Source organism: Pelodiscus sinensis, chromosome 11 (genome assembly GCF_049634645.1).
Source record: "Pelodiscus sinensis isolate JC-2024 chromosome 11, ASM4963464v1, whole genome shotgun sequence".
Classification (NCBI taxonomy): domain Eukaryota; kingdom Metazoa; phylum Chordata; order Testudines; family Trionychidae; genus Pelodiscus; species Pelodiscus sinensis.
Genome location: NC_134721.1, coordinates 30260854 through 30284311, shown reverse-complemented (window position 1 = coordinate 30284311; position 23458 = coordinate 30260854). Strand labels below are relative to the sequence as shown.

Sequence of the window (23458 nt, the reverse complement as noted above, 5' to 3'; positions counted from 1 at the left end):
GCTCTCAAGACAGGGTTAACCCCATCCTGTTAAGTGTGGGGAGAGTATGCCACATCACAGAAGTTCTCACCTAACCCTCAGCCTCATAGTTATAGAGACTGGATTAAACCCTAAAGCATGAGGATTTTTATCCCTTCCAATACTTATTTTAAAGTATTAACTACTACAATAGCTGCTCTTATTGCACCGAAACCCCCTAAACATCTAAGTACAACAGTACCTCAAAAACCTAGCTCCAGCTAATCATCATCCCCTGAATTCTACTAGATAGATAGGTGGCAGGTTCTTTGGTACTGGCTGGCTATATGGGTGTTGGTAGTGTTTTCATTCAGACTCTGCATTGGTCTATTCAACCCCCATGTTAAAAAGTGTCAATTTGAAGTGAAAACATTTTTGTTAGCAGATAGCATTTCCTATTTATTATTAGGATCTTCTCCTGTGGGACAGTGCTGGTAAACTGGAAGATAATCTGTCATGTCCAGGTGTCATTAATCATAGGATGTCATCATAGCACTACAATTGCTATTAGTAGGACATGTAAAATGTAGAATGAAAAAGAAAAAAAAAGCCAAAATGGCTCTCACTTTTTACAATAGCCCATCTCCATTTGGCAAACTAGCAAACATTGACCAGAGTATTTGTAGAATTAGAATATTGTAGAAATGATTGTAACAATGACTTAAAGGTGTACTGCTGTCACTTTCTGAGGGAAATACACACATTAAATAGTAATTAAATGGCGAATTGAAGCCAATGGAAGCCAGGAGGCTCCGTGGATACACATTCTTTAGGTAAAGAAAGTGGCATAGGCCTGCTAGCGGCTTTCCCAAAGCTGGCTGTGGAACAATTTGAGAAACACTGTGTTAAAATACAGGAAATTTCTATCTTTCGAGTAGATTTGTCTGCATTGAGTTCATTTTATTTTAATGCTGGTTTTCTTCTTTCTTACAGTCTATTACATGTGGTTTTGAAACTGGTATGTATGAATAAAATAGATCTCTTTACACTGTTAAAAGAGATATCTAACTAAAAATAGCTGTCTGTGACCCTCAGTAAAACTCTCAGTAACTGATATGTACTCTGTAGAATGTGTTGTATCACGTTGCCTGATGAGGTGAGCCTTGCGTCTGCCACTTTGGTATTAATGAGCCTTTTTTTTTTTTTAACCATTTTCTCTCTCTAACTCTCTCTGATACACTGTTTCCAGTAGGTTGGATTTTATCTGTCTCTCTACTCCCTTTCTCTGTCTAGTACTTGCCTTCCTTCCAAACTATCTCTCACTTGATTGTTGGTCCAATATGCTGACACGGTATGGGTGGTTTCAGTCACTACAACAGTAGAGAAGAAAGCTCTATATCTTTATTAATTCATTGCAGAACTTCTGATCTATTATAGGAGATATTGAGTATTGTTCTAGCTCAACATATTGTCTCAAGAGTAGTATTAGTTTAAAGCCTTAGGATATCTCATTTGTGTTGGTGGCATTGGGAGGATAACACCCCCTCCATTTTTTGGATCTTGCTCAATTTCTTGATAAAAAACCTGTTTTATGCTAAATATGGTTAAATGTCCATATTAATACAGGAAAGAGACTGCAAATGTCATCAGCATGCATAATTTCCAAACGTAAGCTCAAACCAGCTTTACTTGATCATAAGATATCCTATCTGATTTGAAATTTCACAGCATAAGAATGTGTCATTTAGTCACATGAGAACAATCAGAGTCTTTGAAATAAAGGGTTAGTACCAGAAACAGAATCTTCTGGGTACATGGGAAAGAAGTGGTTTTCCTTTTAATACATTCTTTTTTCTGAAGTACAAATTATGACTGTTTTCAAGAGTAGATGAAAAATACCGGTAAAATTCACAGACTGATTGACAGATATAGAATGAATTTAAATACTCAGTAGATGTTCTACTTATAACTTTTATCTACCCATCTTTGTAAGGTCCTGCCCGTGAATTGAGAAAGTGGCACAATCTAACACCAGCAGATCTTCATAATCTCAGTGCCCAGTTAGTCGAAACAGAAGTGGAGACATACTTCAGATCCTATCTTATAAATATCAGTTGGAGCCTCAGCATAGATGGTAGGTGTGTCACCCAAGTGCATAAGACTATACTCTGCAAAATTACCATGTGAATGTATTCCTCATGAGACATGTTGCATGAACAGCCCTGAACACTGATGTCTTCAAAGCACACAATGGAAACAGTGGCAGTGAAAACTTCTTTATGCTGCTCTGCCATCTTGCCTCCATATTGACCTAGCAGAACCTCTTTTAAGAGCAAGTCTGCCTACATGCCCAGTTTTAACACTTGGCTTCTCCATAGAAACTGCCAAAGCTGGTGAATTTTCTCATGTCAAATGAAAAAATGGGACACCTGTCAAATGGGAAGTGGTGTGAGATCATCAGCTTGTGGTAATTCCAGTTAATCTCTTGGGGTATGTCTACACTGTCACCCTAGTTCGAACTAGGGTGGTTAATGTGGGCAACCGAAGTTGCAAATGAAGCCCGGGATTTGAATTTCCTGGGCTTCATTTGCATCTTGCCGGGTGCCGCCATTTTTAAATGTCCGCTAGTTCGGACTCCATTCCACGAGGAGTAACAGTAGTTCGGAGTAGGAAGCCTAATCCGAACTACCTAGTCTGTGCTGCGTGTAGCCGCGGGCACGGAGTCCGAACTAGCGGACATTTAAAAATGGTGGCGCCCAGCAAGATGCAAATGAAGCCCAGGAAATTCAAATCCCGGGCTTCATTTGCAACTTCGGTTGCCTACATTAACCACCCTAGTTTGAACTAGGGTGGTAGTGTAAACATACCCTTGTAGACATGCTTTCTGACCAACAAACTACAATGTTAAAAGTCACTGTTGTTGGTTTCTTTTAAAATTCCTCTCCAGCCCCCACATATGATTTTTTTCTTAAACAATGGTACTTGAATTATGTGGTCAAAAAGATTGTGCACAGTGGTTCTCCAACTGTGAGTCAGGACCCCATTTTAATAAAGTCACTAGAGCCTGCATTAGACTTGCTAGTGCATCTGCCTGGGGCAGCGGGGTTCATGCTCTGCTCCAGCCTGACTCTGCCTGGGGTCATAAAGTAATTTTTGTTGTCAAAAGGGAGCTATGGTGCAATGAAGTTGAAAACCACTATCTAACATTTAATCATTGCTGTGATCTTTGTCCTGGCAATTCCTAGAACATACTAGTGCACACAAAATCAAAGGATAATCATGACTGTACAACTGTAATAGAAATACAGTTTTAGCAATCAGATATTGCTTTGTACTAAAAATAAACCTCAGTATTTTAAACATTTTTTTTCATTTATAAGCGTCAGTGTAGGAGCTGATGTGCCACTATCAGAGATTTTGCCTTTTTAAATCCAACTGGATCCAGACTTTGTTTTAAGCCTTTCCCTCTTATAACCATGTACAGAAAAAATTGCATAAACAGACTTCTGGGGTATGGGGTGTGGAATATTAACTGCTTTCACAGTTCTGAATGCATCATTGGGGTTAATGCAGCTAGTATATTCCTGCCACAAATTGTTTGTTAACTGAGTTTGTAACTTGTTAGTGATATAGTTAGCTCTAATATTCATTAGCTTTAATATACACAGAACTTAGTTAATAAAGTTAGTAATCACAGCAGCTAATCATGTGACATCTTAGGCATAATGGCTTATGATAGCTTATAGTTGTTTTTCTTTAACCAGTTCACAACATCCTTTTTTGTTGTCTATGGAGTAGGGATGTTAAGAACTAGTCGACTATCCAAGAAGCAAACGTTTATTGGATAGTCGACAGGATAGTCAACTAGTCACTCCCCCCACCACCTTCCTGCCTCTTTCAGAGAGAGGCAGCAAGCGTGGAGGAAGAGGTGGGTACTTCAAAGCGGCAGCCCGGGATCAGCTGTGTTGCACTGCCTCTTTGAAACACTGCCACAGCGTTTCAAAGTGGCAGCAACACGTGGAGCCCATTTTGAAATGCTGGGTGCAGCCCAGGATCAGCTGGGGAGTACCCAGCTGATCCTGGGCTCTGCACGGCACTTCCCACTTGTCCCAGGCTCCATGCAACATTCCAACTTTGAAATGCACAAGAGCCTCCACTGGGACTCTTGTACATTTCAAAGGTGGAATGCGGAAGTGCTTATCAACTAGTTGATGGAAATTCCTAGTATGGAGAACCCACCTAATCATACATATGTATGACCATTTCTCCTTCCTCACAGCTTTTAGATAAAAGGCTATCCCCGAGGATATTATCTCATATATTGCTACTGATGCTCTAACCTAGCCATGGCATTCTGGGATAGGTGCATAGATTTTCCCAGTGTGCATTGCTACAGATAAAGTTAGTATTGCAGCTATAAATGCATACATATGACTGAGCTGTGAAAAGCGATTTGCTATGGACTTAACTTAGTCATGTTGGTTTTAACTTGATCAGATAAGCCTGGGATGAATTAGTTATTCAGAAACATGATGATAGCTAGGAACAGGGTTTATACTGTAAATAGGGTCAAAGCCTTGGAGTATCATAAACTAATTAGAGCAATGATATTTATAAGGTTATTCCAGGAGCTATTGCATACCTGTAGTTTTTTTCTGTTTAATACTGCACAGGGTCTATTTTACTTGTTATGTATGAGCAGCAAAGATCTATGCAGATGCTTATATTAGTGAATATCAATTTATTTCTGTGAATACCAATTATGCTTCTTTACTTCCAGCCAGCATCAAAGTACTGACAGCCACAAAGATCTGTGTGATGAGTAAAGGAACTAGAGAGCATTTTGAGTGTATTCGGTGCAATTACACAGAGAAGTTTCAAAGTCAAACCACGTTTGGACATAGAAGAGTAAGAGTGGGGTTTTTTTAAGTGAATATTTTGTCATTTGTTGCTGTTAAGAGAGTAGGAAAGTATCATTTAAAATTTAAGGCCAGATCATTCGTCTGTTCCACAGTTAATAAATAGAGGTCTGGGGAAGAATGAACTGTAAATTAGACTCGTTCAGAAAAATTAATAAAACAGGGTTGTAGCAGTACAAACTTGCATTTTTTTTTCAGACACTGGAAGAGGGCAAAGTTGTGCAGAGGATCTGACTGCTTTAACTATGGCAGCATGTCTCCCTAAGAAGTTCTTGCTCCCACTCTGCCCCTATATGGTACAGAGGGTCAGCCAATGTGAAGGCATGTCTACACTACAGAGGGCTTTTTTCAGAAAAACAGCCATTTTTCCGAAATAACTTGAGTTACATCCACACTGCAATTGTGTTCTTCTGAAAGTAAATCGAAAGAACAGAGTGGTTTTTCCAGTGTTGGTAATCCTCATTCTACAAGGAAGAAACCTTTTTCCGAAAGAGCTCTTTCAGAAAAAGGCAGGTGTGGACAGGGAAGAGGGAGTTCTCCTTCGAGTGGTCCCCGTGGGTGCTCCACTCTGGGTGCTGGTGCGTCCTCGCGCCGGCGACCGGAGACTTTTTCTAGCTGTTTCTGCCGTGGCGCGCAGGCGCCGTGGCGCCCTCTAGTGTCATTGGGACTGAAGGGCGCCTGCGCGCGCGCGGCTCCTCAGTTCCTTCTCTACCGTCCTCGGCAGCAGACGGAGCCCTCTCTTTGCCACTTCTGTGGGAAGAGAACAGTTAAATTCGTCGTTTTACCCCCTAGTTACCTCATCATCCAAGTTTTCAAACCCCCCCCCCCAACTAGTTTAAAAAAAAATTCTTTTTTCTTGTTGCGGTTCGCCGCTTGTTCCCCATCCCTTCATGCCCGGCTCTCCGGGCTTCAAATGCTGCGAGACATGTCGGGATGCCATGCCGGCGTCCGACAGACATTCCGCTTGTTCTTCTATCAGGCATAAACTGATATTGGAAAAGACACTTAAATGATTTTTTATATCAGAATCTTAGGAATCAAACAAGTTTATAATTAATGGAGATTACTTATCTCCTAGAGCTGGAAGGGACCTTGAAAGGTCATCAAGTCCAGCCCCCTGCGCCTTTACAGCAGGACCAAATACCATCCCTGACAAATTTTTGCCCCAAATCTGTAAATGGCCTCCACAAGGATTGAACTCACAACCCTGGGTTTAGCAGGCCAATGCTCAAACCACTGAGCTATCCCTCTGCCCTGATGGTATCCCTCACAGCAGTGTTATCTCAAAGATTCTATGCACCTTAAATTTCCAGTTTTCATTGTTTCAATGTACATCTCTCTCAGTATTCAATTATTTGAGAGGAAAATTCTCTTTTCAATAATGCCAGCATAGCTCACAGAGTTCACTGAGATTACTAAGCATAAAGAAAAATTTGGGCCTCAAAACTGCTATTTTCATTGTTTTATTTTAGTGGCAGTTCCACTACATTGGATTCCCTGTAGAACCAGATATGTTTTATTTGATCAGTGCTTACAATCTCCCCCCCGCGAATATATATGAGGATTCTCCATCAAAATCAATCATGTTAACTTCACCAGGTAATTTACCAGTGTCTACTTAACCTGGTTCATATCTCATGTATGATTCTTTCCAGACTTTATTGCACAGGTTGTTTTGAAAATCAACAAAAACTTACTTTTATGTTCAGGCAAATTGCATAATAAAGATGTAGATGCAGGGATAATTAATTCAGCTTTGAAAATACATCCTCAGTTACTTTTCCCTTCAAATTCTTTCTTTTTTCCTTCTTTCCTTCTTTCCTTCCTTCCTTCTAGTAACAGATAATGTCAGGTTTTTAAAGCAGAAAACTGTTGGCTTTGTAGATTTTTTGTTTTTTTTATAATGTCATATCTGTACCTACCTTTATTCTTTTAGTTCTTAATAAATGAAAGTTATATTAAGCTTTTTCTGAAAATAGGCTAAGTGCTTCAGAAAGAGGGGCCAGATGGCTCCTGTGATCTGGGTGACCCTTCCCTGATTATCAACTTTGGGAAATGAGCAGAGGGGTAGTGGCAGAGGACCCAGCTGGCTTGGAGCAGCCTTCGCCTGTGGTATGACGGGCAGGGGGCTGCTCAAGCTGAGCCCACTGCACTCTTGGCTGGGGAAGAAGAACAGTCCAAGTCTACTGTGCCACAGACCAGGGAGCTGCTCTGGTCGGTTTGGGTTCAGCCAGAGCAACCCCCGACAGTTAACCGGAAAGCATTCCAGAAAGACCTCAAGTTTTTTTGGTTTGGGTTAATAAATTGTCACCACGATATTTTATCTTAAGAGAAACGTATGTCTGCAGCGTGGTTACCTGCATATAGGAGCAGAGCTGCCAATCTATTTTTTATCTGACACAGGGAAGATGGATTAGAACACTTCCAAAATGGGAACTAAATGAGATAAGAATGCTGTTCATGGAGGTGCCTAGGGGTATGTCTACATTACAAAGTTAATTCGAACTAACTTTAATAGGGGCTACATATACAAACCGCTAGTTCGAATTTAAATCGAACTAGCGGAGCGCTTAATTCAAACTAGGTAAACCTCATTCTACAAGGAGTAACGCCTAGTTCGAAGTAAGTAGTTCGAATTAAGGGCTGTGTAGCCACTTAATTCGAACTAGTTGGAGGATAGCCCTTCCCAGGTTGCCCTGGTGGCCACTGTGGGCCAAACCAGGGAAACTCTTCTGCCCCCCTCCTGGCCCCGGAGCCCTTAAAGGGCCACGGTCTGGCTACAGTGCTTGTGCCAGTTGCAAGCCTGCCAGCACCCAGCCAGCAGACCCAGCACCTGGCACGGCAAGAGCCAGCCATCCGCTTCCACCCAGCCCTCCACCTCTTCCCAGGACCAGGAGCCTGCCCGGGGCCGCAAGAGGCGGGCGCCCGCCTGGTCTACTGTGGAGATCGTAGACCTCATCGAGGTTTGGGGGGAGGCCTCCAACGTCCACGATCTCTACACTAGGCACAGGAATGCAGCCGTCTAGGGCAGGATAGCTGCCAGCCTGGCCACCAAAGGCCACATACAAATCCAGGAGTAGGTTTGCATGAAAATCAAGTTGGTCCAGTGAGACCCCCGACCCTGAGCCCTGAGCTTAGAACATAAGAACATAAGAATGGCCGTACTGGGTCAGATCAAAGGTTCATCTAGCCCAGTAGCCTGTCTGCCGTCAGCGGCCAACACCAGGTACCCCGGAGGGGATGGACCGAAGAAAATGACCAAGCAATTTGTCCCGTGCCATCCATCTCCAGCCTTCCACAAACAGAGGCCAGGGATATCATTCCTACCCCCTGGCTAATAGCACTCCATGAACCCAACCTCCATGAATTTATCTGACTTCTCTTTAAACTCTGTTATAGTTCTAGCCTTCACAGCCTCCTGTGGCAAGGAGTTCCACAAGTTGACTATGTGCTGTGTGAAGAAGACCTTTCACTTATTAGTTTTAAACCTGCTGCCCATTAATTTCATTTGGTGTCCTCTAGTCCTTATATTATGGGAACTAATGAAGAACTTTTCTTTATCCGCACTCTCCTCACCACTTGTGATTTTATAGACCTCTATCATATCCCCCCTCAGTCTCCTGTTTTCTAAGCTGAAAAGTCCCAGTCTCTTTAGCCTCTCTTCATATGGGACCTGTTCCAAACCCCTAATCATTTTAGTTGCCCTTTTCTGAATCCTTTCCAAGGTCAAAATATCTTTTTTGTGGTGAGGAGACCACATCTGTACACAGTACTGAAGATATGGCATACCATAGTTTTATACTTCCCCTCCTCCTTCTTCCCCTGGCTTCCCACTTCCAGCTCTCTCCTCCCAGGTTTCCCCCTCTCCTCTCCCACCCTCTCTCTTCCCCTCTCCCACCTCCTTTTCCCAGTCTCCCCAGAGGTTAATTCCCCCCCCCCCAGTTTTGTTAAATAAAGAGAGTTTCTTTATTTTTTACATCAGGAAGGGGGGCTAGAGAGGGGCAAGTGGAAGGAGGTGAGGGAGGAATGGGGCACGAGCCCCCGATGGGGAGGACTGGGGTGGCTCTGCGGGCTCCTCGGGGTGGAAGCTCTTCTGCAGGGCCTCCTAGATCCTGACAGCCCCCTGATTGACCCCCCCCCCAGATAGCAACCTGCAGCAAGTGCAGCCGCGCTGATGGCCGAGTGCTGTGATGTACTGAGTGTGGGCACTCAGGGCACGCCAAGACAGGACTGCCTTGCTGTCCCTCATTGAGTTAGACAAGCAAGTGGGGAACCCTGAGAACTGTCTGTCCGGGGTGGGGGTCGGATCCCTTTAAGCACAGCCCTCAGCTAGCCTGAGGCAGCAGCTCCACACTCTTAAGTCCTAACCTGATGCCCTGCCGGCACTGGTTCCGGCCAGCCTTAACTTTGGTTCAGGTCCACTCAATGTGGACATGCTATTTTGAATTAGCAAAACGCTAATTCGAATTAGTTTTTAGGTCTAGATGCACTAATTCGAATTAGCTTAGTTCGAATTAACTAATTCGAATTAAGTTAGTTTGAATTAGTGCTGTAGTGTAGACATACCCTCGGAAAGCAAGTTATTCCAGTTGCGATAGCTATAGTTTGTTGGTGAGAAACAACTTCATATGTGTATGTGATAGACTTCAGTGGAAATATATAAATGCAGAGATAATATACTTGCTAAAATATATACAAATACATTTAAATCTACAGGTTGTAAAGATAATGTAATGAAATACAGCAGAAATTGCATAGAAGTGGGTAAGTGCAATAGACGTACCCTGGATTTATTTTCACAAATGTTGCAACATGGACAACCTTGATTCTTATTTTCTAACTTTAAAAGTTTTTAAAATACTGAAAAGGGGGTTGGACACCTTGTGGCCAATTTCAGTCCAAGGATATGTATAGGTAGTTGCAAATGAGAAAGAAATAAACCTGCTCATAACTCTACAAGATTATATTTATCTATACCTTGAATAGGCCACAAAGGCCTCTGTCCTTTGAGACTAATTAAATGAATCTAATTAAATAAAAATAGTCCCATACAAATGTGCACATATTGACATCAAACTATCTTGTTTTCTGTAGTTTTGGCAAACAGCCACCTTTATGGACAATCTTTGCAATAGCAGTATGTTGATATCTGATCTCTTGTGTGTGATATCAAATCTGATTTATGTATCAACCTCAATCCCAGATGTGGAATGTGGATTGAAAGCAACAACTGTTAAATAGGATGCAGAGACCTAAATCTGAATCTTGCTTCTTATATCAAATTTGAATTCCCCTGAAATCAAAAGTTTGAGAACCCTGCAAAATTCCTAAGGTATCAGTAGTCTGTACAGAGAGGATATTTCCATACTTCCCAGTTTGAGGCTATGTCTAGACTACATCCTTCTTTCGAAAGAGGGATGTAAATTAGACAGATTGAAATTGCAAATGAAGCCAGGATTTGAATTTCCTGTCCTTCATTTGCATTATGGCAGCCGCACGTTCTTTTGAAAATGGGTATTTCAAAAGAAAAACTGCTGTCTAGACGTGGTTCTTTCGGGGGAAAAACTTTTTTTGAAAGATCCTGTACTCCTCAAAAAATGAGGTTTACAGGATCTTTCGAAAAAGGGGTTTTTTTTTTTTTTTTTTGGAAAGAACCGCATCTAGACAGCAATTTCACGTTCGAAATACAGGCAGTCCCCGAGTTACGCGGATCCGACTTACGTTGGATCTGCAGTTATGAACGGGGCCCTCTCCCTGGTCTCCAGCAGACCAGGGAGAGGAAGCAAAGCGGCGGAACACGCGAGCAGTGGACAGCCCAGACGCGTCTGGGCTGTCCACTGCCCGCGTGCTCCGTGGCTTTGCTCTGCTTTGCTCCCCGTCCCCCTGGACGCATCTGGGCTGTCCGCTGCCCACGTGCTCCGTGGCTTTGCTCTGCTTTGCTCCCCGTCCCCCTGGTCTGCAGACCAGGGGGACGGGGAGCAAAGCGGCGGAACACGCGGGCAGCGGGCAGCCCAGACGCGTCTGGGCTGTCCGCTGCCCGCGTGCTCCACGGCTTTGCTCTGCTTTGCTCCCCGTCCCCCTGGTCTGCAGACCAGTGGGACGGGGAGCAAAGCAGAGCAAAGCCGCGGAGCCCGAGGGCAGCAGGACAGCCACGGCGCGTCTGGGCTGTCCCGCTGCCCCCGTGCTCCGCGGCTTTGCTCTGGACGCCTATGGTACAGCAGCTGGGGCGCTGCCAGTTGGTCCCATAGCGCTGCTCTGGGCGCTACTGGACCAACCTGGCAGCACCCCAGCTGCTCTTCCCCAGCCCAGACGTGTCCTGATTCAGCCACTGCTGGTCAGTTTCAGCTGCGGCTGAATCAGGACGCCTGGGGCAGAGCAGCTTGGGTGCTGCTGGGTTGGTCCAGTGGTGGCGCTACTGGACCAACCCAGCAGCACCCCAGCTGCTCTGCCCCAGGCGTCCCCAAGTCAGCCGCTGCTGAAACTGACCAGTGGCTGACTACAGGAAGCCCCTGCCCCGGGCTTCCTGGAATCAGCCGCTGATCAGTTTCAGCAGCGGCTGAATCTGGACGCCAGTTCCGACTTACATACAGATTCAACTTAAGAACAAACCTACAGTCCCTATCTTGTACGTAACCCGGGGACTGCCTGTATCTATTTTTGAAAGAATGTGCAGCCACCATTATGCAAATGAAGCACAGGAAATTAAAATTGCGGCTTCATTTGCAATTTCGATCTGTCTAATTTACATCCCTCTATCAAAAGAGGGATGTAGTCTAGACATGCCCTAATATACAATGGGATTGAGTGATTATTTTGGCATGTTCTTATGAACTGGTAGAGTTAGTCCAGTTACCATTGGACAGGTGCCCAGATTGCTAAAAGCTCCTGTGAGAAGGCAAAGAAACTCCTTGCATAATCTGACTGGGAGGACTTAGAGGCTAAAAAGCTTTTCTGAATTTGTGCGAGTATTAGATGTGCAGAACATTCTTGACATTTTCATTGTAAAATACCAGTGCCTGAACTCAGCCAACAGCTGCAACATTGCTACTTTGACTAACAACTGTTTTGACCAGTCCCTCTGAGGCCCCTTCTTCCCCCTTCCTCCCCAACACTTCAGCAGAGAGGCCACAAGTAAAGTGTGTGGAGTTAAGCCTTTTTTTCCCCTCACTTGTACAGATTGTCTCTGCTAGGCAGGATTAGGACAGTTTGGGGCAATTGTTTTGCCATTGCCCATGCTGTCCAAACATGCAGCCAGTCTCCAGCTGTCAGTCTGGCCCCTTTCATGAGCAGTATATTCACAGGCTACATCTACACTACAGAGTTTTTGCACAAAAACTCGCAGAGCATCCATACCTCAGGCATGTTTTTGCACAAATAAAACAAAAGAACAGAGGGGTTTTTCCAGTGTAGTTATTCCTCCTTCTTCAAGGAATAACTCCTTTTTGTGCAAGAGTTCTTGCTCAAAAAGGTGTGTGTGGACGGGCAACAGGGTTTTTTTTGCGCAAAAACAGGAGAGAAGAAAAAACACAGGTGCCTTCGTGGCCATTCTGTGAATAGCTATCAGTGCTTTCTTTCGAGAGAGCATCCTTGCAGTGTGGATGCTCTCTTATGCAAAAGTGTATCGCTTTTTTGATGCACTTTTGCAGTGTGGACGCACTCTTGCACAATAAGTTTTTGCGGAAGATCTCTTCCGCAAAAAGCTTCTTGTGCAAGAAACCTGTAGTGTAGACATAGCCATGATGTAACTTCTTTCAGCCTGTAGCCAGTTATTAAGAATTTTGAAGTGTATTCTTTACAACCCACAGGAAGTCTGTGGAATCCAAATATAACTGTATGTAAAATAGTGGCAGAAGTAGAAGTGAATTTTACAACAAGTAGCCTTGGGACCAAATATGCCATACTTCTCCAGGAGTGTGAGGAATGTGATGTATCAGCTGAAATGGACTTGATGACAAAGGTATTTTTCTTGTACATGTAACAGTTTATATTAAAACATATACATGCTCTCATAGATAGCAAAAAATGGCAAATTTCTTTTATATTCTCCTCTCCTTTAAGACAATTTACACTATAACCCATTTTACCAAATTAGCAGGGAACATATTTTTTTCAGAAAAATTAGAGGAATGGGCCAGCAGGCCATGAAAAATCTATGTGCTGGGTTCTAGATAAATGACAGACTATTTTTAAGAAGAGTTGTAATCCAATAAGTATGGCTCTTTTTCCCAAGAAGGTAGAAATTTGTTCTTTGTGCTTCAGGCAATAAGAAAACTAGGTAAAATCCCAGAGCCTGAGTATTTGTGTTCTCCTAATTTGGACAGTTTAGCCAACAGTCTGCAGCACACACTGACCAAAAAATTTCTTCTCATGGTGCTATATCATAGTTTTACCCATATATTTTGAAGATTTAAAAAATACTTTGGTTTGTACTATTTTCAGATTGGGAGCATTCTAGGGGAAAAATGGAATGGTACACTGTAAAATGTTAATATGGTACTGTAGGTAGTTTAAATAAGCTTTAGTTACCTAAACTCAAAGCTACCTGAAACACAGTAGCTTGAAAAAATTTCTTACAGTAGACAAGGTCAGATTTTAAAATGATACAGTAATCACTTAAAACGACAGATGTATAGTATATTTAACAGTGTCAGATCATCAGTACTTTAAATGTATTTTCAGTTTTTACACAGTTTTAAAATTATTCCTTTGTGTAAAGCATTTACTTCAACTTTTTTCCTGCGGTTTCTATCTGCATTAGATCAATGAAACTAGAACTTCTGTTAGAATACCAGTGAGTGATCAAAGCAACAATCTTTCTGTACAGGTAAAATTCAATTTAGAGTGAATATGAAATAGAAAAAGCATTTCCTTTAAAATGAATGAAATGTATACAAATACTACATTGTTTCTGATTAATGTCCAGTAAATCTGTGTGTAATGCTATGTAGCTCTTGATTTCAAGTTAAGGACATTAAAGAAACAAAGATTAAGTTAAGTTAAGTTAAATAAACAAAGTTAAGGACATACATCATTGGACACAAGTTTTATTTCTACTAATTGTGATTAAATAAACAGACACTATAGTGCTTAAGACAAAGCACTACAATGCTTAAGACAAATGTGTGTAATATATTTACACTTGAGGTATTGGTGTAATTGGTTTTTTTTAAAGATCAACACTCATTGGTGGATCATTGCGACAGAACTGTTTTCAGATTCTCACCTATAGGGGATCCATGTGAAGACCTGAATGAGGGAATAACTATAGGTTGAACCTATCTAGTCTGGCACCCTCGGGACCTGACTGGTGCTGAACCAGAGCAGCTGCTGGACCCCAGGAGGTCAATATTGTCTAGCAGCATTATCAACACTTTCACTACTTACTGGGCTCTTAGAAGACATTTAGGGGTAAATTAGAGCTAAATAACAGCACAGAACACCGAGAGCCAGGACTGATGGCTGTAAAGAAACTTTATGGGACCGCAGGAAAGTAGGCCATGCCCTTGATAAGTGGACAGCCAGCTAATTAAAATCATGCCAGATCAGAGAATGCCAGACTAGAGTGGTTCAACTGTAAAACAAACATAAATCTATAATCCAATGTATTCTATTTCCTTAAAATTGCCTCACTGCACAGAAAAGATAAGCATATAAACTCGTAAATGTATTATTTGGAGTTCATATTTATTCCTAAAAACATCATCAAATTACTGGATTCTAAATTGGTTCACTTAAGATTGGAATTATATATTCTTGTTCTGTATGCACAGCGGTAGCTGTAGGATAAGAAGTTGTACCATAGAAACCAATGGAGGTTTTCCCATTAATTTCAGTATGGGCTCAAAATGTGGTGACAAACTATTGATACCCAAACTGAGGAGGATATATGACTTTATAGCAGCCAAATTTCAGTTAATAAAGCCTACACTGAACTCAACTCCAGTAAGTCTCAAATACATTTCCCAGTTATAGAAACACCACAGAATATAGAAAAGCCTTGAGTCTTACGAAGTATAGCTTCATAAAGAGGATATGTTAATATTGTATTTTGCCTTTTAGTCTGAGAAGACACAGGCTCTTTAGTCCTGTTATCACTGTGCATTATTTAAATGGACACGAGCAGTTTAAGCCCCAAATCTAATTTTATTGAAATTACTAATATGAAAAGAAGTTGGTCAATGAAACTCATTCTAAAACTTTTAATTTAAACAAATTTATTATTTAACATTCCCCATTAGTGTTTGCAACCGAGGCATTGCAGTAGCATGGTCATGCACGAGATAAACCAGCAGAATAAACAATGAAAACAAAATTTCTCTTTAAGTTTCAAATAACTTACTAATAAGGAACATAATTTTTAAGTTTATGTGTTTTCGCGTGATAAAATCTCTATAAGAAACTCAGTAGTTGGAATAGAAGGGCTAAGCAGGATGAAAGAAACATGAAGGAATAAAGCTGTGTTTGTCTGCATATTACACTTTTCCTTAAACTTTTCTTTCTTCTTCAGATAATTCCTTATTTTCCCAAATGTGGCACTGATTGTCCAAGGCGCAAGGGAACCCTAACAGAGTGTGTTCAAAACCAAGGTAATGATTAGTTAAGCATTTATCTTCAGATTTGTTTCAGTGTTCAAAAGAGATGAAATAAGTATGATAGCTTGTTCTGTTTCTCACTATGTTCACTGAGCTACCATTGTGTCTCTTACACTTTCAAGTCTAAAACAATTACTCTTTGGGGAAAAAAAAGATTTGAATTTCAGAGCCTTCTTTAACAGATCCTTCTCTAGGACTCCACCTTGACCTGATAGAAAAGCTTCTGTGTTCCAATGCCCCTTACGGCTGTGGTGGCAGCAGTTTTAATTCCTGGTAGGGCCTCCTAAACTGGACAGGTGAAAGTATAGAAGACAAGATGGATACCAAGCTACTGGTCTGCCAGGCTGGAGATTTAGCAATAGGCCAACAGTCTATCCTTGTGGGAGGAAAAAAGTTATTGAAACATAACAAGATTGCTGTTTGGCAGAATGTCATGATAGACCAGGATAGGAAAAACTTGTTCGTACCCTGAGTAACATCTGGCAGCATAAAAAGGATTAAAATTAAGGATAAATAGATGATGATCACTCTAGGACCATATACTGTACCTTTGATAGTTCCTCCTTTCATTATCCTTCCAGAATATTTGTTTTCGTGGTAAATACATTGATTATTTCAACTCTATCAATTAAAAGCCAGTTAACAACTATGAGTGGTAACAAAACAGGGAGGTGAGAATGGTCCATGGAATGTCAGTGTGCTGGGAGGAGGGAGTATTTTCCAGTGTCTGGCAGGGATGTGAAAGAAAACTTATGGGTTAAGGATGGGAACGGAGATAGCATCTGCTGCTGTATAAAGAACACTGTGTCTCAAGTTCCTCAGTGTTAACATTTCTGCATAACCTCTGTGGCAAAGTCATACTTCAGCACAATTTCTCTTCTATGTTTACAGCCTGGAAATGCTCAGTTCAGTTGTTAAGTAACCAGAAGCCTTTTTTTTCTTTCAAGTTGATTATTCAAAAGGCTTCTTATTTAAAATGGACAGTTCTCTCTCTTTTAGGAACCATCACAATTAATTCAGCTGGAAGATACGTATTTTACATCCTTGCTGCTTTATGTGTAATTCTGTGTGTGGTTACTGCTGTAGTATGTTTCAGAAGGATCAATGGTAAGACCTTTATTCATACTTTTGAAAAAGCTGAACTTGAATGTTCTCTGATCTTTGCCTCAACCTCCTTTTAGTGAACCAGATAATTTAAAAAGTGTTGCAATGCATTTATATATCATATTTTTTAATATCACAACATGCAAGCATTACTTTACCCTTATTTAGGAAACTCTTAGCCCTCTCTTCACTTATATGTCCATTTCAGGGTAAATGTTCAATCTATAAATATTTATATTTAAAAAAACTATAGTTGAAAAAAATCCATACATTTAGCCTTCGCGTATCGGTTAATGTTCAGTTACACACAGGCTTCTGGTACATGTGGGGAGCCAGTGCACCAGCTCGTGGGGAGCCAACTGCCGCCCTGCTTGTAACCATGTAACCACTGAAATTTTCAGAAGTTACATGGTTACTTAATTATCCATGCTTTGTAACATCCCTAATGCCTATAGAGGAGATAGAAGAATGGCAAGATGGAAAAAAAAGGCTCATGTTTTAGGTGCCAACCAGTAGAAAAGTCTCAGATGACATTATTTGTAAGAAACCCTGCCCCACGCAATGTCCATATAGAACTAAGAGAACCTTAGAGGACCACACTAGAGCACACCAGTGATTTCTCTAGTTCATCTAAAACAATGCCTAGTACTTGATGCTTGACCCCCAGGACCACAGAGTAGGGCAACCCTTTGAATACTTCCACCCACTTCCAGGCACAGTTTCCCTGGATCTGCAGGGGTTGTTCATGGGGGTTCTTCCCTCCTCTGGGTCTCTGATGGTCCCTCTGCTTATTGATTTGACCATGGCTTTTAATATGCCAGGCCGATGGCATTGCATCCAGACTCACATGCTATCTGGGAGGTCCTGCACAAATTGCTCAAGGATCACTTGGTCCATAATCTGCCCCAGCATTTGGGTATCAGGCCTCAACCACCATGGGGGAACATGTCTCCCATCCACTGAGCCACCCAAAACATTTGTATTTCTCAGATGAAAGCCCCAATTGATGCAAGATGGCTGCCTTCACATCATAGTTTCTAGCCTGAGCATCCCTCAGGGCCATATGTGCCACTTGTGCGTCCCTTGCAAGATATGGGGTTAGCTGCAGGGCCCAAGTAGTCCTGCCCCACCCAGTACCACATACTCAAAGGTGCCCAGAAAAGCATTGGGATCATTGCCAAGTGCCATTTTACAGAGGCAGATCACCAGAGTGCCATCACTCCCCCACCCTGCATACCCAGGCTCCCCACCCCCATCTCCTGCGGGACTCACCAGTTTCTGAAAGAGTTGCTGCTGCATCAGAGTCTAGTCTTTAATTAAGGCCCCTAAACGTCCATTGTTGCTCAGCTTGCCAAGCCAGTAGAGCCTGCCTTTCCTACTGGTGGGACTGCTGAAAGGCTTGCCACATCTGCTGCATCTCTCCTGGCTGTTAAGTCAGCCACTGCAGAGTGCTCTCCATTTCCTGCTCACCAACCTGTACCGCAGCCAGTCCTGGACAAATCCCCATGTGTAACAGAGCACATGGCCAAACCCCCTTCCTGAGGCCTACTTGTCTACCCACATAAGGCTCAGCCAGACTTCAGTGCCGTGCAACACCTGTGGCTTTATTGACCTAAGCGTGCCCCACAACTAGTATCAAACTACTGTTGACTTTGTTTGATGTTAAAAATGTTTAAATTCAATACAGTGTGTTTATATATATATATATATTTTTTTAACAACAGATACAAAGCAAATGTTCTTCCTTCGTACAGCGTTACAACAACCTGTTAAAGTACTAGTTGTATATCCAAAAGAAATATGTTTTCATCATACTGTCCTGGTTTTTGCTGATTTTCTTCACAAGTGTTGTCAAAGTGATGTTATTATTGATATGTGGCAGAAAAGGAGAATTGCTGAACAGGGCCCAGTACAATGGCTTGCTTTTCAGAAAGAAGTTGCAGACAAGGTAATTTTCCTCGTTTCAAGCTATACCAATTCTGAGTGTGATGCTGTTTGCCACAAAAGCATAGGAAACCACAAAGATAACTCAGAGTGTATGTTCACTCTTGCATTTAACCTCTTCTGCAGTGATATGAAAAATATGTCTTCGCTGCACAAATACATGCTGGTTTCTTTCAGTGAAATAAATTCAAAAGAAACTTTCCCAAGTGCTCTGAATAGCTGTGCAAAATACTGTCTTATGAAGGACATTGACATCTTTTGTAGAGATCTTTCTTGTTCACATAGGTAGGCAAATGGCACAAATAAAAAATTAGTTTATGACTGGAGACATAGCACCAGCTGTTATTAGGGATGTTATATAGCAATTAATTGAATAGTCATGTAACCGCACAAAATATTATCGATTACATGACTTTTGGATAGTCCCTGGAGGCAGGGCCAGCAGCAAGTGTGCTCCTGGCCCAATCCCAGGGAGTCCCCTGTCTCTGCACTGCTGCCTCGGCTGATACAGAGGCAGCAGCATGGGGTGGCAGGTGGGAGCCAATCCCTGTTTAAAAGCTTGCTCTGATACAGAGGAACCAAAGGGGGCAAGTGTGCATAGTTGAGAAGATTAACTGATAAGCCAAGGATTATTGGTTAATCATTTACTCAACTACACATTGATATCCCTAAAATGTACACAAACTGAGAAATACAATATAAGGAATACAAGGTCTCAGCAGCAGTGGAATACAATTCTGTAAGACATCCGAGGGTTTTACAATCAGTTTCTTCTCCACAATTAATTCTGGTTGACACAAGCTTTACTTTCAGCCTCTTCCCTGCTTTATTGCAGAATCAGGGAAAAAATCAGTTAAAAGAAACAGAAGTTAAAAGATAAGACAGGAGAGGTTTATTGTAAACTCCTTTATGTAATTAGGAAGAAATATTTAAAGTAAGGCTTTCAAGTAATTAAAAAAATTATTTGCATGATTCATCATGCTATTTAACAATAATAGAATGCCATTTATTTTAAATATTTTTGGCTGTTTTCTACATTTTCAAATACATTCATAAAATCATAGACTCCTAGAACTGGAAGGGATCTCAAGAGGTCATCAAGTCCAGTTCCCTGCCTAACGGCAGGACTAAGCACTGTGTAGATCAGTGGCTCCCAGCCTTTTTTATGCCACGGACCGGCAAACCTATTTACAAACTTTTGGCGGACTGGCAATAGTTTATTTATATAGTTGCATATTCATAATACAAATAACGAATATGCAGTTGTGCAAATAAAATGTTACCGTCCGTATACCCTGAACCCAGTCCCTTGCTCCCCAGTGCCTAACACCCTTTGATCCCCACCCCTACAGCCCATGCCAATAGGCCCTGGCCCTGTGACCCCCACCACACCCTAACCCAACATCCCCATCCCCGCACACTTCAGAGTGAGGCTGCCCCTTCTAGAGAGTGTGGTCCATGACTGCCATGTGAGGAGGGAGAGTGGCCCTCCTCCTTCACACTGCCTCCCTCCCCAAGCACGACTCCCCAAACGTGAAGGGGGAGGAAGGGGAGATGTGTTACCTGCTCTGCTTCAGCCATCATGGCTGCCGGAGCTGAGCTGCACAGACAGCTGGCTTGAGCTCTGACAGCCATGATGGTCTGGCAGCCAGTTGTTCACAGACCAGACTGGCAACTGGGAACTGCTGATCTAGATCAGTGTTTCTCAACCAGTGGTATGAGTACCCTTAGGGGTACTCGAGAGAAGTCTGGGGGGAGGGGGGGTACATCAACTCAACTGAAATTTGGAGAAAACTGATTTTTTTTTGAGTTTTACAGCGCTTTATTGTTTTTGTACTTTTTATACCCAAACATTTCATCACCCACCTGGCTCTGATTAAGTTGTTTAAACAAACGTGTTGCCATGGTAGAAAAAAAAAGTTGTGTCTGAAAACTGTAGGTACTGTGGGTACTTATACACTTTTTTTAAAGGGGTACTTTATTAAAAAAAAAAAAAAAGTTGAGAAATACTGGTCTAGATCATCCCTGATAGATGTCTATCGAACTTGATCTTAAATATCTCCAGTACTGGAGATTCCACAACATCCCTAGGCAATTTATTCTGGCATTTAACCACCCTGACAGTTAGGAAGTTTATCCTAATGTCCAACCTTAACCTCCCTTGCTGCAATTTAAGCCCATTGCTTCTTGCCCAATCATCAGAGGCCAAGGAAAACAATGTTTCTCCCTCCTCCCACTAACACCCCTTTAGATACTTGAAAACTGATATAATGTCCCCTCTTTTCCAAACTAAATAAGCTCGGTTCTTTCAGTCTTCCTTCATAGCTCATATTTTATAGAACTTTAATAATTTTGTTGCTCTTCTCTGGACCTTCTCTAGTTTTTCCACGTTTCTTGAAATGCGGTGCCCAAAACTGGACACAATACTAATCAGTGCAGAGTAGGAGCAGAAGAATGACTTCTCCTGTCTTGCTCACAACACTCTCGTTAATGCATCCCAGAACCGTGTTTGCTTTTTTCGCAACAGTTTCACACTGATGACTCATTTAACTTGTGGGCACTATGACCCCTATATACTTTTCTGCAGTACTCTTTCCTAGACAATCACTTCCCATTCTGTATGTGTGAAATTGATTGTTCCTTCCTAAGTAAGTGGAATACTCTGCATTTGTTCTCATTCAACTTCATCCTACTTACCTCAGACCATTTCTCTAGTTTGTCCAGATCATTTTGAATTATGACCCTAGCCTCCAAAGCACTTGCAACCCTTCCCAGGTTTCAATTTAAACTACAATATAGAATACAAAGTATACAGTGCTTGCTTTATTTTTATTTTGGTAACAAGTATTTGCTTTGTAAAAAAAATATTTTCAGTTCCTCATACAAGTGCAGTGGTGCAATCTCTTTATCATGAAAATTGAACTTACAAATGTAAAATGTAACAAAAACCCCTATATTCAAAAATAAAACCATGTAAAACTTTAAGTCTGCAAGTCCACTCGATCCTACTTTTTGTTCAGCCAATCACTGACAGACAAATTTGGTTACAATTTGCAGGAGATAATGCTACCTACTTCTTCTTTACAATGTCACCTGAAAGTGAGAACAGACATTTACATGGTGCTGCTGTAACCATGATAGATGCTATATGTTCCTTCATGCTTCAACCACCATTCCAGAAGACATGCTTCCATGCTGATGAGGTTCTGCTTGATAACCATCCAAACAGAGCAGACTGACACATGTTCATTTTCATCATCTTTATCAGATGCCATCAGCAGAAGGTTGATGTTCTTTTTTTGGTGGTTCAAGTTCTGTAGTTTCTGCATCAGCATGCTCCACGCCTTGTTTCTCTCAGATTTTGGAAGGCACTTTAAATTTTAAACCCTGGGTTGAGTGCTGTAATCATTTTTAGAAATCTCAAATTGGTACCTTTTTGTGTTTTGTCAAATCTGCTGTGAAGGCATTCTTAAAATGAGTATGTATTGGGGGATGCCTCCAAGACTGCTATTACATGAAATATATCACAGAACGTGGGTTAAACACAGTAGGAGACATACAGTTCTCTTTCAAGAAGCTTGGTCACAAATTTAATTAACACTTTTTTTTAAAACTAGCATCATCAGCATGGAAGCATGACCATGAATGGTGGCTGAAGCATGAAGGGGCATACGAATGTTTAGCACATCAGGCAGCAAACACTACAATGCTAGCTACAAAAGTGCCATATGCAGGGCTCGACAAACTGCGGCAAAATCCACCTGGCAGATCCGCACTGTGCATGCGCGCACCACCAGTGAATGGGGCGACCGGCTGAAATCTACCTGCCACGGGCGAGTAGATAAACAGATTTGTCAAGCCCTGGCCATACGAATGCCTGTTCTCACTTTCAGGTGATAAGTTAAATAAGAACCAGGCAGTACTATCTCCCATCAAAGTAAACAAACCCTGTTTGCCTTCGTGATTAGCAGAACAAGAAGTAGGACCGACTGGACTTGTAGGTTCTAAAATTTTACATTTTTTTGGTTTTGAGTGCAGTTATGTAACCAAAAAAAAAAACCTAACTACATTTGTAGTGTTACACTTTCATGATAAAGATATTGTACTACAGGACTTGTACGAGGTGAACTGAAAAGAAATAGTATTTCTTATTTTCACAGAGCACATATTAGTAATCAAAATAAATAAATGAGCACTGTATCCTTTTTCTTGTTGTAATTGAAATCAATATTGAAAATATAAAAAACTTCACAATATTTAATACATTTCAGTTGATATTCTATTGTTTAACAGTGTGATTAATCATGAATTTTTTTAAATTACAATATTTTTGAGTTACTCATGAGTTGACTGATTAGTTGACAGCACTAATTTAAAATTAAACATTTAATGTAAAGCTAATTTTTAGAATTGAGGAGAACGGTATAGAATTAAAGATGATTATCAGTTTGATATGGAATTGTTATCATAATATGTTTGGAAAACAAACAAAAGATTTAAAAAACGGTCCATACTTTGGGGCATGCTTTGATGATCTTATCTTTAAAATTTATTCTAAGAAAGGAAAAAAGTAGGTAAATTAAAACATGAGAGGAAAATATCTTGAATAACTTTCTGATGAGAAGAAACTTATTTTCTGTGTTTCACAAGATGGGGTAAATTTATTCTTTGCATATATGTAGCATATTATACTCCTATGGCAAATTTGTGTTCAAATAAGTTTGGTATTGTAACTAATGACTTAATACATTTATATAATAGTTATAGCAGTTCCTTCCTGGTGTTTGAATCAACTACTAAGTAACCTGAGTGTATTTAAGAATCAACACTTGTTTTCCACCCTGACTGAATTCAAGAAGGAAACCATGGGATAGGTCACTAACACCAAAGTTTGGATCATGAAATCATCTGCCCCATATGCAAGTCAGTTGACACGGATAA

At 41.3% G+C, this 23458-nt stretch overlaps 1 protein-coding gene across 4 annotated transcripts in view; it reads left to right on the top strand.

The window, feature by feature from the left end:
- The window catches only part of IL17RB (interleukin 17 receptor B), a 33473-nt gene extending 10023 nt beyond the window's left edge, over positions 1–23450 (top strand). For 2 of the 4 annotated variants that reach the window (XM_075938913.1, XM_075938911.1), the window contains exons 2-11: positions 952–976; positions 1952–2092; positions 4739–4866; positions 6350–6476; positions 9594–9641; positions 12683–12834; positions 13636–13701; positions 15385–15463; positions 16469–16576; positions 18298–18993. In XM_075938913.1, the coding sequence (XP_075795028.1) occupies positions 4777–4866; positions 6350–6476; positions 9594–9641; positions 12683–12834; positions 13636–13701; positions 15385–15463; positions 16469–16576; positions 18298–18806 (1179 nt within the window). In that variant the 5' untranslated portion in view covers positions 952–976; positions 1952–2092; positions 4739–4776 and the 3' untranslated portion in view covers positions 18807–18993. Of the gene's footprint in view, positions 1–951; positions 977–1951; positions 2093–4738; positions 4867–6349; positions 6477–9593; positions 9642–12682; positions 12835–13635; positions 13702–15384; positions 15464–16468; positions 16577–18297; positions 18994–23278 lie in introns of those variants that run through there. The other 2 variants (XM_006129739.4, XM_075938912.1) reach the window with 2 other exon arrangements.
- The last annotated feature ends 8 nt before the right edge of the window (positions 23451–23458 follow it).